This window comes from Solea senegalensis, linkage group LG9, assembly GCF_019176455.1.
Source record: "Solea senegalensis isolate Sse05_10M linkage group LG9, IFAPA_SoseM_1, whole genome shotgun sequence".
Taxonomy (NCBI): domain Eukaryota; kingdom Metazoa; phylum Chordata; class Actinopteri; order Pleuronectiformes; family Soleidae; genus Solea; species Solea senegalensis.
The window spans coordinates 17,136,485-17,152,168 of NC_058029.1; the positions used below are offsets into that span (position 1 = coordinate 17,136,485).

General features: G+C 40.2%; 3 protein-coding genes across 3 annotated transcripts in view; all 3 read left to right on the top strand.

Annotated features, from left to right (window-relative positions):
* Positions 1–1,569, top strand: part of hibadhb (3-hydroxyisobutyrate dehydrogenase b) — a 7,947-nt gene extending 6,378 nt beyond the window's left edge. The window contains exons 7-8 of the mRNA XM_044035144.1: positions 1–31; positions 368–1,569. The exon at positions 1–31 is cut by the window's left edge and continues 126 nt beyond it. Coding sequence (XP_043891079.1) covers positions 1–31; positions 368–526 — 190 coding nt within the window. The 3' untranslated portion in view covers positions 527–1,569. The remainder of the gene's footprint in view (positions 32–367) is intronic.
* A 2,889-nt stretch (positions 1,570–4,458) lies between these two features.
* On the top strand, positions 4,459–6,711 carry hoxa13b (homeobox A13b). The gene is made up of 2 exons (XM_044034543.1): positions 4,459–5,145; positions 5,585–6,711. The coding sequence occupies exons 1-2, from the start codon at positions 4,509–4,511 to the stop codon at positions 5,821–5,823; spliced, it is 876 nt and encodes a 291-aa protein (XP_043890478.1). The 5' UTR covers positions 4,459–4,508; the 3' UTR covers positions 5,824–6,711.
* Positions 6,712–11,911: 5,200 nt separating this feature from the next.
* hoxa11b (homeobox A11b) lies at positions 11,912–14,676 on the top strand. The gene is made up of 2 exons (XM_044034522.1): positions 11,912–12,944; positions 13,962–14,676. Exons 1-2 carry the CDS (start codon positions 12,317–12,319, stop codon positions 14,192–14,194), a joined length of 861 nt encoding a protein of 286 aa, XP_043890457.1. The 5' UTR covers positions 11,912–12,316; the 3' UTR covers positions 14,195–14,676.
* The last annotated feature ends 1,008 nt before the right edge of the window (positions 14,677–15,684 follow it).

A 15,684-nucleotide genomic window follows, 5' to 3' on the forward strand; every position in this document is an offset into this window, starting at 1 on the left:
GGGAGGCTTTGGCACCCAGCTGATGGCTAAGGTCAGTTTGAACTAATTTTACACTCCATTTCCCTGGCCTGCATTTCAGTGCAGTGTTTCCCCAAAGATGTCACAAGTTAGTTTGTTATTGATGACGAGGGCAACACATACTATCAAGCATATTTTATGGCCTTGATGTGAAATTGTTTGTAAGTGGCTTATTTAAAATGTCATGCATGTAGCAGGGACTTAAACTGTTTTTCTTCTGTAAACATTTGATTATGTTTCTTTTTTGTCTGGAAAAAAAAACAAACTTACTCACAATGCGTGGATTTTGGTTTTGAGTTGAATGTCCATAGTTTTTTTTCTAATCTGAGGTTTTCCTTTTTGTTTTTAGGACCTGGGCCTTGCACAGAGCACAGCCACAAACACAAAGACTGCTGTGCCCCTCGGCTCCTTAGCCCATCAGATCTACCGCATGATGTGTGCACGTGGTTATGCCAGTAAAGATTTCTCCTCTGTTTTCCAGTTCCTGAGGGAGGAGGAAGGCCAATAATGTCAGCCTTCGCCCCGTCCACTGCCTTACCAGGCCCGGCCCTGCACAGGACTAACATGCAGTCTAGTTAGGGTGCATTTCATCCTGATTACTTCCTTTTCTTTTCTCTCTCTTTTTCCTTTTTCTTTTTTTTCAAACTTTTGAGACCTCCAAGCAGCTTGGCACATACTGTGAGCCCTTCTCTCCTGTCGGAAGTCATGTTTCCTATGTGATCTACCCTTTTTAAAATGAAACACTCCTCTCCCTTTTATAAGCAAGTCCATTGTCAGATGTGAGGTTGTGGATTCACAGGATTAGAAGTCAGGCAGTGGCAGATTTGGAGACCGCTTTGCTGAAACTGCTCAGAGTGGTGGGGAAATTGTGTCATCATTATATGTGTTTGTTAAGGCTCAGTGTTGTTCAGCTGGCAACATGTTACATTACAGTTTAGTAACAACATGGTAATTGTGTGGTCATTTTAAGACAGAGAGGTAATCTCGTGATCTATCTGAATTCTGATATGAAATATTGGTAATAATGGAGTGAATTTAAACAGTGTTTCAGTAATAATGCTATTTTAAAGTTATTAAATTGGTAAGTATAATCACTACAGGCTACCATTAGTGTGATTATCCATAAGGCAGAGACTGTGATACACGTGGTCACACACTTGTGAAGGACAAGTGTGTGACCATATGTATCCAGTCCGTGCAGCAAACATATGAACAGTATTGCATACAACATGGAGGATAAATTTCAACTTTATGACATGATAATTAAAAGTGTATTACCTTGATGACTAGAAATAACATTAATATCTCCTCATTACAACACTAACTCTTTGTCATCACCAAGCCTTTGTGTTGTGGAACTATTACCATACAAAGATAATGCCATCATGTTATTTGTGAACTATATCTATTGTTTGAGGAAAATGTCTTTATTTTTTCAGCTTTTCTGTTTCTTGGCGATTGTGTCTCTTGACATTTGAACTGGTTACTGTGGAATTGAGAGTGTCATATGAAATCATTATGTTAGGAAATAAAGACAAGTGAAGAGGTGAAGAACGTTGTGACATATGTATTCACTGCACAGCCAGTAGAACTTGACCGATAATTTCTACTGGCTGCAAGAGTCTGAAAACTGGAAAACTGGGGAGGGATTTTCGACTGATTCATCGTTTGCGCGTCGCTATTTACATTTTTTTTGTGCCAGAAAAGAAAAGACAATACCATTGTGTGAGCAGAGGAAAACAGAGCTATTTTTGGACACGCGTTGCTTTTGGTAAATAGTTCCCAAATGTTCTACTTTGCATCGTGTCCCGCTGGTTAAACTGAACAAGCATTTGCCTCCAGGGTCAGACTGTGTTGCTGCAGATGAAACCCGTACAATACTGTACTGTATTATTTGATGTTTATTTAAATATGCATCAAATATTCCAACGCAGATTGACAACATTCCTTTAATTCATATTACAAATAATCCACAAACATGGGCTGTTGCATCATGCCGCATGGATGTGTGTGTGTGGGGGATCTGGGCCTCTTCTTCTGTCTCGCTAAGACCAGACCTAGATCAGACCTGGACCAGACCTGACCATGAGAGCGGCGTGTTTCTGATGTTTTCTGCTTAGAGCCACTGAGGGGCCGAGGTGCCGCAGGTCATGCGATCACAAGACGAACCCATAAAAAGTCCATTAAGCACTGTAGGCTAAGAGCCGTGTTGTCATCCACTTGATGGGTCCTGCAAACAGACACTGCTTTGGTCCGAGGCCTGGAGTTACACACACACACACACACTGTGAGGCCCTGACATAATCCGCACGCCATCTCATTTCCACGTATGTCTGAATAATCCGATAATCTTCTTTGGGTTTTTCGTTTTTTTCTAACGCAGAGTGGATGCATTTACATCTTGTCTATTTTCGAGTCCAATTTGCAGATAGTTTCTACCAACAGGAAAGTGATGCGTGTTGTTGATTGTGCGTTTAGGCCATTAGGAACGGAATGGATTGTGGATAAGTGCAAATGTAAGTACATTTATGTCCACTTACAGCAATGTAATTTAATTTAATTCAAATTTTGCACTCTGAAGCGTCACCAGATCAGATTTAATGTTCAGTCTACGGTGTTTTATAAAAACAGAAACAATCCAGTTTTTGTTATTAAACAGCTATTAACACATTCACATTTTTAAAAAAAAATCAAAGTAAATTGCACATGCTTTTTTTAAATCATTAAGGTAATACCTTAATTTTACTTACTATACTATACAATAATGTGACTTTTAATTATATTTTTTTATTATTTGTGCATTTCATACATGGTTAAAAATATTGTATTTTGTTTTGCTTCGATTTTAATGAAAGTGTATTGTAAATGTCTATATGGTCATTATTATTTGCTCTGACAGAAATGACAGCTTTTCACTTATGGAAAAGAGCCGCGTGTGCGTGTGTGTGTGTTCAAATCGAAATGAGCTATTTTATCAGCCACACACGACTTAGCCTATACACGATCATAGCGTCTCGTGAACGACGCGCTGACCAAACGCTTATTTAGTATATTTCAGTTTCCTAAAGACACTGGTCTGTTCAAATTCAGTGTTGCTCATAAATAAAAGGTCGCTCAGGACAGGCAGAAATTATACTTGAACTTATTCGGTAGCGTGAAAAACATAAGTCTGTGTATCTTTGTTTTGCCTGAAGTGAGCAGACTACTTACTCCTGCCTACAGGCTATGAACTTGGGCCATAAAGATTTACAGCCTCAAAAGGTGGGAAACGCCATTAAAAAAGTGCTTCGATTTAGTTGAAAAACATTCCTCTGGGCCTGTGGTCTCACTTCAAAAAAATAGGAATGTAAAGGAAAAATGAGAGAAGGTGTGGATTTTTTTTTTATTAATATTATTATTGTTTGTTGTTTCATATTTGGCATTAACCGCACTGAGCCTAATGCAGGCTGAACAACTAACTCACCGCGTACAAGAAAGCAAGAGCCACGTCTCTGTAGAAAACACCCTGCTTATTTCCCCGCAAGACGAGCACAACGAACCAGACAGAGCTGAGTTTTTGTCTATTTAAAATAATAAATCTCACTGCCAAAATCAGAAGGAAAAAAAAGAATACACAGAAAAATAAAAAAAAGTCCCCTCTTCTCCAGCTCGGGCCTTCCTTCCTGGAGCGAGGTGCCTGTTTGGCCAGACTGCAACTTTCAACTTGACCTTGGCCTCCAGCCGATGCGTATGTGAGGAAGAAAGCAGCCAAATGTGGCGAGCACTGGCTCCTTTATGGACACCGAACTCGTGTTTGACGCGGAACTGAGCCAAACGTGAAGATGTTTGAATTCTAAATCTTTTCATACACATGTTTTGAATGGAAATTAAGTATTTCTGTCTGTAAAATCCCCATGCGTAATTGTCCCAATGTTTTAAGCTACGTTTAGAGAATGTTAGAACATGTTGTCATATTATAAACATGTCTGCACTTTGAACAGAAAACAGAGTTCTAACCCAAAACACAATGTCTAACCAAATATCACAAATACTGTATACAGTAACTGTATTATGGCACGCGTAATTGCGCATGGGTTCATCCGAGAAATAAGTACATGTATCACTCACAGGTTTTTCTCACGCCATGTTTGACACAGTTCCTCCTAAAAGCCTGTTGTGTTTGCACTCTGTGCAGATTCACGCCCCAGCTTCACACCAGAGTGGATAAAAAATACATAAAGGTCCTGTTTGTATAAAAACGTGGATTACACTCATGTTCAGCATCTTCACAAACACACACACACACACCGCTTGATCTGCGTTATCTGATGTCTAGACGTTTATCATCTCCTTTGCATATCACGTGCTTGGCTCTGGCCAATAACCTCGCGATCTTTATGTACTCAGGCGTGCTGGTTATCGTTACTCTGCCGGAGTCCCTGCTCTCTCCTGTCTCTGCTCAGTTGAGGGGATTTTGAAAAAGAGTTGGTCGTCTCGATGTAGGGCGTGCTATGACCGCGTCATTGCTCCTCCACCCGCACTGGATTGACCCGGTGATGTTTGTCTACGACAGCGCTTTGGATGAGAGAAGCAAGAACATGGACGGATTTACTGGAGGTAATTTTGCTGCAAACCAGTGCAGGAATTTGCTAGCGCATCCAACCTCACTGGCTCCCAGCACCACCTACACTGCGAGTGAGGTGCCAGTCTCTGGCATGGGGGAGCCTGGCAAACAATGTAGTCCCTGTTCTGCCACTCAGAGTTCACCCAATGCGTCTCTGCCGTATGGATATTTTGGCAGCAGCTACAGTTACCCATGCAGGATGTCACACAGCAGCGTCAAGCCTTGCGCACAGCCTTCCGGCTATGGCGATAAATATATGGACTCCTCTGTGTCGGGTGAGGAGTTCTCCAACAGGGCCAAGGAATTTGCTTTTTACCAGGGATATTCCTCTGCTCCATACCAGCCCAGCTACCTGGATGTCCCCGTCGTGCCTGCGCTCAGTGCTCCATCTGAGCCAAGGCATGAATCCCTGCTGCCCATGGAGCCTTACCAGCCATGGGCCATCACCAACGGCTGGAGTGGGCAGGTTTACTGCACCAAGGAGCAGCCACAGTCGAATTCTCTGTGGAAATCCACGATACAAGGTAAATCCGAGGCAGTTTTGCCGCAATCTTCGTGTTAATAGGAAATGTAACTGAAAATCTGTGTAACATCTGACGTAGAATGTGTTTCCTCTGTATTTTGTGCCATGAAAATGAAAATAGAAAATCCTTATTTTCATTGCACATTCACAATCCAACCAGTGCAACATCTGCCAATAAAAGATGTCAACATGAAATATATTAAGAACTGTTGAACTTGAAAACATAAACTGTTGTTTTTCGTCCCCTTTAAATAAAAACAAGCAGCATTTAGAATAGAATAGAATAGAATAGAATAGGTCCCAATCTGGGAAATGTGTATTTTACAAATAAATGGAATCAGTGCTAATCTGTGTAAACAAAATAAATAATATTAATGCAAATATTTTCCCTGGTGCTCTGAAATATGACGTTGCATCTCCTTTTCCTCTCCCCTCCACAGACTCGATATCTGCTGGAGACAGCTCCATCCGCCGAGGGAGAAAGAAGCGCGTGCCTTACACCAAGGTGCAGCTCAAAGAACTGGAGAGGGAGTACACCACCAACAAATTCATCACCAAGGATAAGAGGAGACGGATATCCGCGCAGACAAATCTGACAGAGAGACAAGTGACAATCTGGTTTCAGAACCGGCGCGTAAAGGAGAAGAAAATCGTGAATAAGTTCAAGAGCTCCAGTTAGCGTGGAGATACTGAGAGGAGATACTGTAAGGCGGAAATGGATGCGTTTCCCTCTCCCCAAAAAACTCAGATATAATTTATTACAATATGAACTGTTTTTTCTTTGACGCTAGAGTGGCTCTGTTTTGACGCACACGTTTCCCTCCTCGCATTTTAATTGGATCCAGAACCTGCGGCCTGTTGACAGGAGATCGGAAACGGTTTGCAACATGTTGACCAAAGTGATTCTGCGACGGATGTGTGTGAGTGTGTGTGTGTGTGCGTGTGATCTCCTGCAAAAAACTATAAGAATTTATGGCTTTGGAGGCCTCAGACCTCCCAACACATCCTCCTGCGCGTCATAATAAAAACATAATCAGATGAAAACTGAAAACCTGAATCAATTAGAGCTTTTATTTTGTGACAGAGTCAACAGAAAACAAACTCAGTGATCGAGGCTGAGTAAATGGAAAAGGACAAACACATAATTCATTAGAAGAAAGATGTTTTCACCATTCATTCATAATAAAAAGAAAGATACATCAAATACCTCTCTTATAATAGATAGAACGGTTAAAGGTTTATTAAAATGAGGTTAGACATATCTGCCTTTAGAAATGTCATTTTCATTTCAGTGGATTTGGTAATCAGTGAGTATCTGGTGAAACTTCATCAAACAATCTGAATATTTTCAGTCGTTTCCCTTCACTTTGTCCCCGTGACGTCTTTTCTGAACAGGGTGCTTTTTGTTGAGAATAATTCGCATGAAGATTTTTTATTTTTTTTCTTCATGAAAGCGCTGAAAGAGTGTATTTAAACATGTCAATACTATCTGACTCCAGCTAATCTATTCTCCCTTTTTTCAACTGCAGTAACCAGAAGTTTTTGACAATAAATGTTTGAGAGACAACGTGCGGGCTTGTCATTTTCATTCATCTTGTCGAGTCTAAAATGAACACATTTATTTCTGTTTATTTTTTTAAATGACATTTCAAGAGTTCATCTTATGGTTTGACTAATATCATTTATAATTGGTTATAGACTAATCCCCAAACTGATGGTGTTGTTCACAGGCCAGCAGGCCTTCAGGACTCAGCCTCCTCTGAGGCTCTGCCACTGAGGCTCAATGTTGCCATCTAGTGGCGAAGCGTTGTCAACACAACTGCTGACCAACTTTATCTCTGCTTCCATGCATTCGTGTGTGTGTCTGTGTGTCTGTGTGTTCTGTTTAGGACCTTTTGTGGCATAAACACTGACCTTGTCAGGACCAGTAGTCCTCATGGAGACCAAAACCTGGTCCTAATAAGGCAGAAATTAATTTCTAAATTTCTTAGACGAATTGTGATTTGGTTAACATTAGGGTTAGGCATTAACAGGTTATGGGTAATGTTAGTGATAATAATGTTTGTTTGTAAATGAATGGAAGTCAAAGCGAGTCCTTAAAAACATACGTTTTTTTGTTTTTTTTAAAGATAGCTGAGCAAATCTCTTGCTCTTTCTATATTTGTGTGTGTGTCTCCTTTTCTTTTTCTTTTCTTCATATTTAAACACAGGACAAGATGGTGACTCGCATCACAATGTTCTCTAAGATCAGGTGTATTTGTCAGTTAGTTTGACGTTTGCTCCGCTGGTTTTACTCATTTTACTTTTTTTGTTATTAATAAATGAGTCAGCTGATCCCTATACTCATTTATGTGTTCATTTGATTCTTTTAAAATGTATGTAAAACATTAAGGTCACAACTCAGAACCAGTTGATAAATATGATAACAGGTTGTTGTTGTTTTAAAATCACTGGATTATTATGGTTGTTGACGTTATTAATACAACTAATAATATCAACTTAAATATGATTCGCGGATGTTTAGTGTAATATACGTATTAAGTAATGTGTTGTGCAGAATGACATAAAAATATGTTACAAATACTTGGACTTACACTTAAAAATTAATGGGGGAAATAAAGGATTAAACATTTTTTAATCGCTTCATTTAAAATAAACTACACGTCTGCCAACGATGGGATACACTTTTCAGTGAAGTTCAAATGTCATTTCCAAAAGACATTAAGCGCAATTTTATTTTGAAATAAAAGCGATTAAATCAGTGTATAACGAGTGCAGAGTATTTTTATTGTATTGTGTAAATTCATTAACTGATTTGTCCGTCGTTTACAAAATAAATTAAAAACCGACAAATGTTTAGCAGGATATAAACAATTTTATCCCACTTTTACGCACAGATATTTTCCGTTGTTCTCACAACTGATATTATGACATTTACAATAAGATGAACTATAGGATGAATTCATCCATTAAATCCGTGAGCAGCTCACGGTTGTACATATAGACAGAAGCAGGGAACATGTGCACTGACCTCTGAACTGTCCAGCTCCTCTTGATAAACTATGGCCTGCAGGTTCCGGTTGTATTTGAACCTGATAGTTAGTGTCATGTGAGGAGGCAGCAACCTCTGGTGAGTGTCAGCCTCTCAGCTCAGTCTGGGTCATTTAACTAACAATAGCAGAGAAGTTTATCGCTGTAGAGAAGTCTGGATGCTGCTCATGTTCACACATGGGTTTGTGATCTAAAGCACTTTGGAATAACTTCTTGTCGAGCTGTGCTTCTCACATTTTTGTGAGTTTTGATGAATACTCGTCAGTGATGGAGACTGAGAGCTTCCTCTGTGGATCCTGCAACACAAGTGCTTTCCTCTCTCTTCTTCGGTGTCATTGCTCCCCCTAACAGCTGAAACGGGTTAATGCAGCTCACTTTAACATTTCCGGTGGATGCTGCAGGCCTGACGTGCGCCACCAGTCCACTAATATTCATATATAATAATTAAAGTGACACATCATGCCAAGACATGCGTGTAAAAACAGTTGTTGTGGACATTTTGCTTTGATGTTGAGTTTAAATCTTTCCATTCTCCGGGGAGGAAATTAGAGCCAATAAAATTCACACAGTAACAAAGACATTAAAGACACACTAAAACCAAACAGAACAGACGCAACGAAAATAAAGCTTCATTCAACATGACTAGTTTCATAACCACTTTTGATATAAAGCATTTCCCCTTTCTTTTCGTTTTTTTCGTGTGTGCGTGTCTGTGTGCGTGTGTTGGTTGTTCTCGGGGGGGATGGGATGTTTTGAATGTTGTGCAGTGAACTTCAGACAAGAAGAGACAAGTCATTTGTTTCTATATCAAACGCATTTGTAAATACAATTTCTGTGTGGAGGGGAATCCCACTGTTCACAAACAAACAAACAAACAAACAAACACATATACATCACGCTGCCTGGAAGGCGCTGGCACCAGGATTAGAACGTTTTATTAAGGTTTTTAAGTAGTGTTTTACAGCAGCTTCAGCTGTAAAACATCACCCACCCACCCCACATCGTCCACCCTACATCCGGAGACCCCCGCCCCACACACACACACACACACACACACACCCCAGGTGCTGTCAGACTGAAGCTTCCATCTTCCTCTCTCTCTCTTCTCAGCTTCCTCACATCTCCATGACACGAAACATGAAACAGGATTCAGCAGTTTGTGTGCATGCGTTTTTTTTCCCTCACATGTGCTGCACACATTGTTTTTCATAATGAAGTCATATGAATATTATCATTATTACTGTTATTATTTAACGTAAGAAACAATGTGCGATTGGAACACGAGAATAGTTTTATGTGGGGGAAGTAAAACAGGTCGATTGTTGTTCCAAATCGAGAACAGAAAACCTTGTTTTTTATTTTTCTGATTAAAAACTCGTATGTTACAGTCGTTGTTCTGACAGACCTTTGAAAACGCCTTAATTTCAGCTATTCATCTACTTTATCGTTTCTGTGGAACACGACTATTAAAGTGGACGAATTGCTAAATATGTCGTTTGATTTGTTTAAAAGTACAATACAATTATAGCCTTCTTCTATATCTTATAACATTGTTTAAAAGCAGGTTAAAGCGACTGTCATTGTACCGATTTACAACGTTTTTAATACAATAGTTATTCATTGTTAGTGTTATTTCCACATAACACTAAATATTTCCACATTGTAAATTCTCCTATTTTTGTATTATTATTTGTTTTGTTTTTATACATAGGCCTGTTATTACGCATGAACGTAACAGACTGGGCCCTAAAACTATATGATTCGTTTCAACCAAATATTAGAACTTTACTCCTTGTCTAATGAACCAGGAACCGAGTCAGAGGAGGCGCACACAGGTTTTCATGCAGTCCAACAAGTGTCGAGAGAAACTTCAGGGGAACAAAGAAAACTCAACGTTCATATTAATCCTAAAACACTTTCTTTGCAAAACGAGCGCTATTTATTTGTATTTCATTTTATTATTTATCGTTCACTGTAAAACATTGCCAAAAACTGTATAAAAATATTTGCACCGATTACCGTTAAAAAAAAATCCAATTATATATAAAAACGTATTTGCTTAATTGTTTTGCTATAGAGCAAATAGCTATAGAGCTTTTATTTTACACATTGTCTGTTAGTTACTGTTATGTGAATACACGTGTATTGTGTTTATTTATTTCACTTTCCACATATTCAGTGGTTGAAAAGGCTGCTGTATGAGAGGGAGGAAAGGTTTAATGTGACACAGTGGGCCACTCTTTTACTGCAGAGCCTCGGCCTAAACGCAGAGGCTGTGGCTGCGCGAGTGAATAATCCACCGCAGAATAAAAACAAGAATTACTTTCGTTTTTACTACATGCGACGATTTTAATCACCGCGTGAATAACAGTCTCACACAGCGTTGAATGAGGCTCAGACAGTGAAGTGAAGCAGCAGCAAAAAAAACAAAAAAACACCTGGACAGAGTGAAATATAACAGACTCCTAATGACAAATCCAGTCTTTGATGTATGGAAAGTGAATTTGGACTCTATTCTGAAAATTGGCTGCATGGTAGGATCAGTGACACGTGACACATGCACCCACTTACACTCAGCACTGATGACAAATGAAAATGTATTGAAGTGTGCGGGAAATAGCCCGTGTCCGACGGTTTATATTGGGCGTTGCAAAGAGAGGACGGACTGGACGGGAGCCCCATGGGCAAATACCTTTATTATTCATAGCCTATAAACAGCATCGGCATGTTTACATTAAACATTAAACGCGTGCCTCCTCGTGCCTATGTACATATATATTTCAGCTGATTACCCTCACGTGAACTTCATCCCAGTTCCAGTTTGTACCTGTTTATATTTAAAAGAAATCTGCACAAGATGGATCCTTAAAAGCACTTTGTGCTCGATAAGTCTGCAGATTTCAAATAAAGTCATCAAGTCAAAGTGAATTTTTTAAAACGTCGTTCGTGCAAAAAGGTAAAACCGGTAGTCACATAAAAGAATAAAACACAATAAAATGCAAAATACAGTAATAAAAATGAAGGATCCTGTGCGTAAAATGTGCTGAAATAAGTAGCTTAATATGGTGTAAGAAATAATACAATGGTTTAGTGCATCATTTTAACATAAAGGCTGATCAACTCTGACATAAACAGGTAAAAACTACGGAGTAAACATCATTCTGTTGTGTTGTGTTTCAGACTAGTTCACATGCTTTAATAGAGATGAGAATGTTGCTCCACTCAGGCGACAGATTACCAAGCCATGCCTTTACACAGTCTATTGTCTTTGTCCTCGCTCCGTGTGCCAGACTGGACTGATTCCTGGTCGAAGTGCAGCATGGTGACGCGCATTGCTGCGCCACAACAGATTGTCTAGATAGTCAAAGTGTTATATTTACACACAGAGTGCGAATGTACAAACACTGGCTCAATTACAAAGTGGTTGGAAATGTTTGTTTTTAAATAATCCTAATCCTATAAAACATCATGTTACCAGTTGACCTCTAAATGTGAGAATTTAGCCACGTACTTGTGTGGCATCCTATACCATTTACACACGAATGACCTTCATGCATGATCCAAAAGGTGATCTCTAAAAGCACGCGCAGATGTCTGCAGAGGTTAAGGTTAGGGTTAAGGTGAGGGTGACGTTTGCAAAGTAAACGGTATCTGTTTAAAAAAAAATGACAAGTGAAGCAGTGTGTTGTGAACTTCTTTGTTGTAACGAGGTCATTTAAAGATCATATAGTTCACACTCAGCTGTGAAGACCTAACACACACACAATTCATCTATGGTGATCGTGTGAGGGATCCGCTATAAAGGTATTAGCTCCTTCAAAACTTGGGTGGACGCAAAATTCCTTTTCAGTATTTTTCCCTTCCCCGTACAGCCAAAGGTCTTCTTCATAAACTCATTGACTCATATAGCCTACACGTTGAGGCGTAGGCTATCTGTCATTTTGTGCCAGTGGTCACATGGCTTTGGCCCTCAGGAATGGATAGAGATGGATCCCCACGTCAGCTTGTAAGTCTAAGGATTTGTGCTCCACCAGTCTGCCTCTAAGTGACTGGAGCGCAGCAGCGCCGCGGAGGAACTACGCGAGGATGATTGTAGGACGTTTCCATTAAGGCACCAGAATATGGATTTTGATGAGCGGATCTCTGGCTCTAATATGTATCTACCGAGCTGCACTTACTACGTCTCCGGAGCAGACTTCCCGGGTCTCCCTCACTATTTAACCCAAAGCCAGTCGTCTTGCCCCGTGACCTACTCCTACCAGTCCTCAGCGCTGCCACAGGTCCCGTCCGTGAGAGATGTGGCTTTCAGAGACTATGGCATCGATGCCTCCAGTAAATGGCACCACGGCAGGGGCAGCCTGTCACACTGCTACACGGAGGATATCATGCACAGGGACGGCTGGACAAACCCGAGCGCACGGGGAGGAGGAGAGATCCTGGTGAAAGGAGGCTCCGGCGCCAGCAGCAGCAGCTCCGGCTCCTCCAACCCGACGCCGGGATTTTATGGCAGCGTTGGCAGGAACGGTGTCCTGCCGCAGGCGTTCGACCAGTTCTTCGACACGGCCTACGGGAGCGCGGAGGGTAGCACAACAACAACAGCCACAGCACACGCAGCAGAAACGGACAGACACGCAGCCAAAACAAGCCCCGTCCCGGATCACACCGGCGCAGCCTCGGACTCGGCAGAGAGCTGCAGCCCCAAGTCTTCCTCCGGCCACTGCAGCGAGGAGAAGCAGGGCAGAGGCAGCAGTGAGTATAGTCTTACTCCTTACTCCATGCATGCAAGAAGGACAGAAATCTCTTAAAAGCGTTTTATATGCCAGTTTTATATGCACGTAAGGTTTATGGAGGCCCTGCAGATTTACCCTATAACAAAACTATGTTATAAACAAGATCACGTGCTTGGGATTGAAATTGGCCGTGAAGACTTTGACGTTAAGCTTGTCCTCCAATATTTCATACTATATATCCACGTTTCCTACATCTGAGTCTTCACATGTTTTTATATAGACTAATTAGTGTTTAAAAAATATAATTTTATATGCTAAACACTAGCCTCATACACGAGTGAAATAACAATCCAAGTATTACAAATCCACTCCAAATCCTTCATATTTGTTATCCATGTGATTAGAATGAATTTGGTCATCATATTTATGTGTGTTGTGAAGTGACTGCTGAGGCATTTTGATTTGGCTCTGGGTCAGATTTACGCTGATCCTTATTTAAATATTTACAGATTCACTGGATTTTTGAGGATTGAATCCAACAACTTCTTCTCATGGAAGGAATGTGCTTCACCACCACAGACACAAGAGCTTGTTTTTACACACAGTGAAGGCACAGGCGGACAGTAAATAAAAGCTTTTATGCATAATGCTTGAGTATGTTTTCATTAGAGTCCGCACTCTTAAACAAAACAGACAGATTGAGTTTGATTCTTTTTTGAATATGTATATATATATATATATATATATATATATATATATATATATATATATATATACACACACACACACACACACACATATATATATATATATATGTATATGTTCTCACACCTTCTACAGTCCCTCATGTCCTACACCTTCCACTATCAAGTCCAGTCTTTGTTTACAAGTGTGGCCGTGTATGAGCGGATGGAAACACTTGAACTCCACAGCTGCACCTCCACTCAAAACAAGAAAGAGAGAGTCATTTCAGATTCTTCATGCATCTATAAAACGTGTATGTTGATGGTGACTTTTGCCTCGTGTTGTGTTCCAGGTGGTCAAAGGACGCGCAAGAAAAGGTGTCCATACTCCAAATATCAGATCAGGGAACTGGAGCGGGAGTTCTTCTTCAGTGTTTACATCAACAAAGAGAAGCGTCTGCAGCTCTCGCGGATGCTCAACCTGACAGACCGCCAGGTCAAAATCTGGTTTCAGAACAGGAGGATGAAGGAGAAGAAACTGAGCAGAGACCGTTTACAGTACTACACCACAAACCCCCTGCTATAAAAACTGAACAAAGACTGTCACTGGCTTTCAGCCATGTGCACCCTGACCGTCTACAACAACATTACCTGGACAAGATGGCGAGTCTTTTTTATAAATGTGCCAGACTTTGTAAAGAATTTTAGTATTTACACGCTATTTTGTCATTAAACAACATTGCCCTTATTATTATTATTATTATTATTATTATTATTATAATTATTATTATTATTATACAGGACTTTGATTTTTCCGTTCCCGGTCCAACAACAGTTTTGTAGATTGTAAAGTGGTTTGCGTGTTTGACGCGGGAACCAAATGTTTCTGAATCCCTTTTAGCCTATAATAGGCTATTTAAACACACGGATTACCGTGTTGCATTTTCCAAAAAAAAATTGTTTTTCTGTCTTTAAAATGGAAATTAATTACCGCATTATACGCACACATGTACTGTTCTGTAAATAAGTGTCTTTCTGCCATTTTTAAATTAAAAATTCACAAATGAACGCACGGACGCACAACTTTTGTGACCAGAAACCTGGACATTACTTCGTGGTTTCCTCACCCCCCCACCCCCTTTATATTTTATTTATTGTACAAACACAACTCAGACAAACTGAAAACGGTTCTTATGGATTTATTAAAAGATGTCACCTGGCACCATTGGTGACCACATTACCCCCCTAAAAATGACTACATGGTTAGAGAATACATGCTTAAATCACCTGATACCAGTTCATTGATTTCATGCATTTACATTCAGATATTGAACATCTGCGCTGAAGCTCTTTTTGTTGAGCTCTTGGCCGTAAAGTTGGATAAATCTCCAACTTAGATTCAAAGGGAGGCCGCTGATAAAAGCACAAAACGCTACAAATGAAACTTAATCCAGTATTTTGTTTTATATGCCAGCACGTGGACCGGATCCGATGTACGAGACTAATGTCGGATGCTATTTATTCCCCAATGACTGGGAATCTGATCTGGATAGGTTATAATCTGATATCCTTACAAAGGCTTCATTTATTTCAGATGTGACGCGCAGAGGCTGAGATTTGACCCACCATGCCTGTTAGTGCTTTTCTCCACTTTTCTGACACTTGTTCGTATCATGACTTTTATGGATGATCACAACCTTTTAAATGATTTAAACCTATTTTGGTTGAATTGTTCCCCCCCCGCAAAGTTATCAGATTTAAAGGCATGTGCTGGTACTGGACACCAGTGCGTGTGTTTCCATCCAGACAGTGACATTATGGAACAAATGAAGACATGACAAACTCCAGATCCCTATTACAGTCGTCACTATAACTCTGCAACCAGTTATTTATTGTCTGGAGAACATTAATCCTTAAGAGTCTCAACACTTTTGATGCCAACTAAACAGACTGTGGATTTGGGTGATGTAGATGTCTAAGATTATGGTTAAAATGACGCACGCCTGCGTAAAAATAGTGTCCGAATTGAGCTGGAGTGGCTTTATGTCCACTACAAGGCCCATGAAAACAACTTAA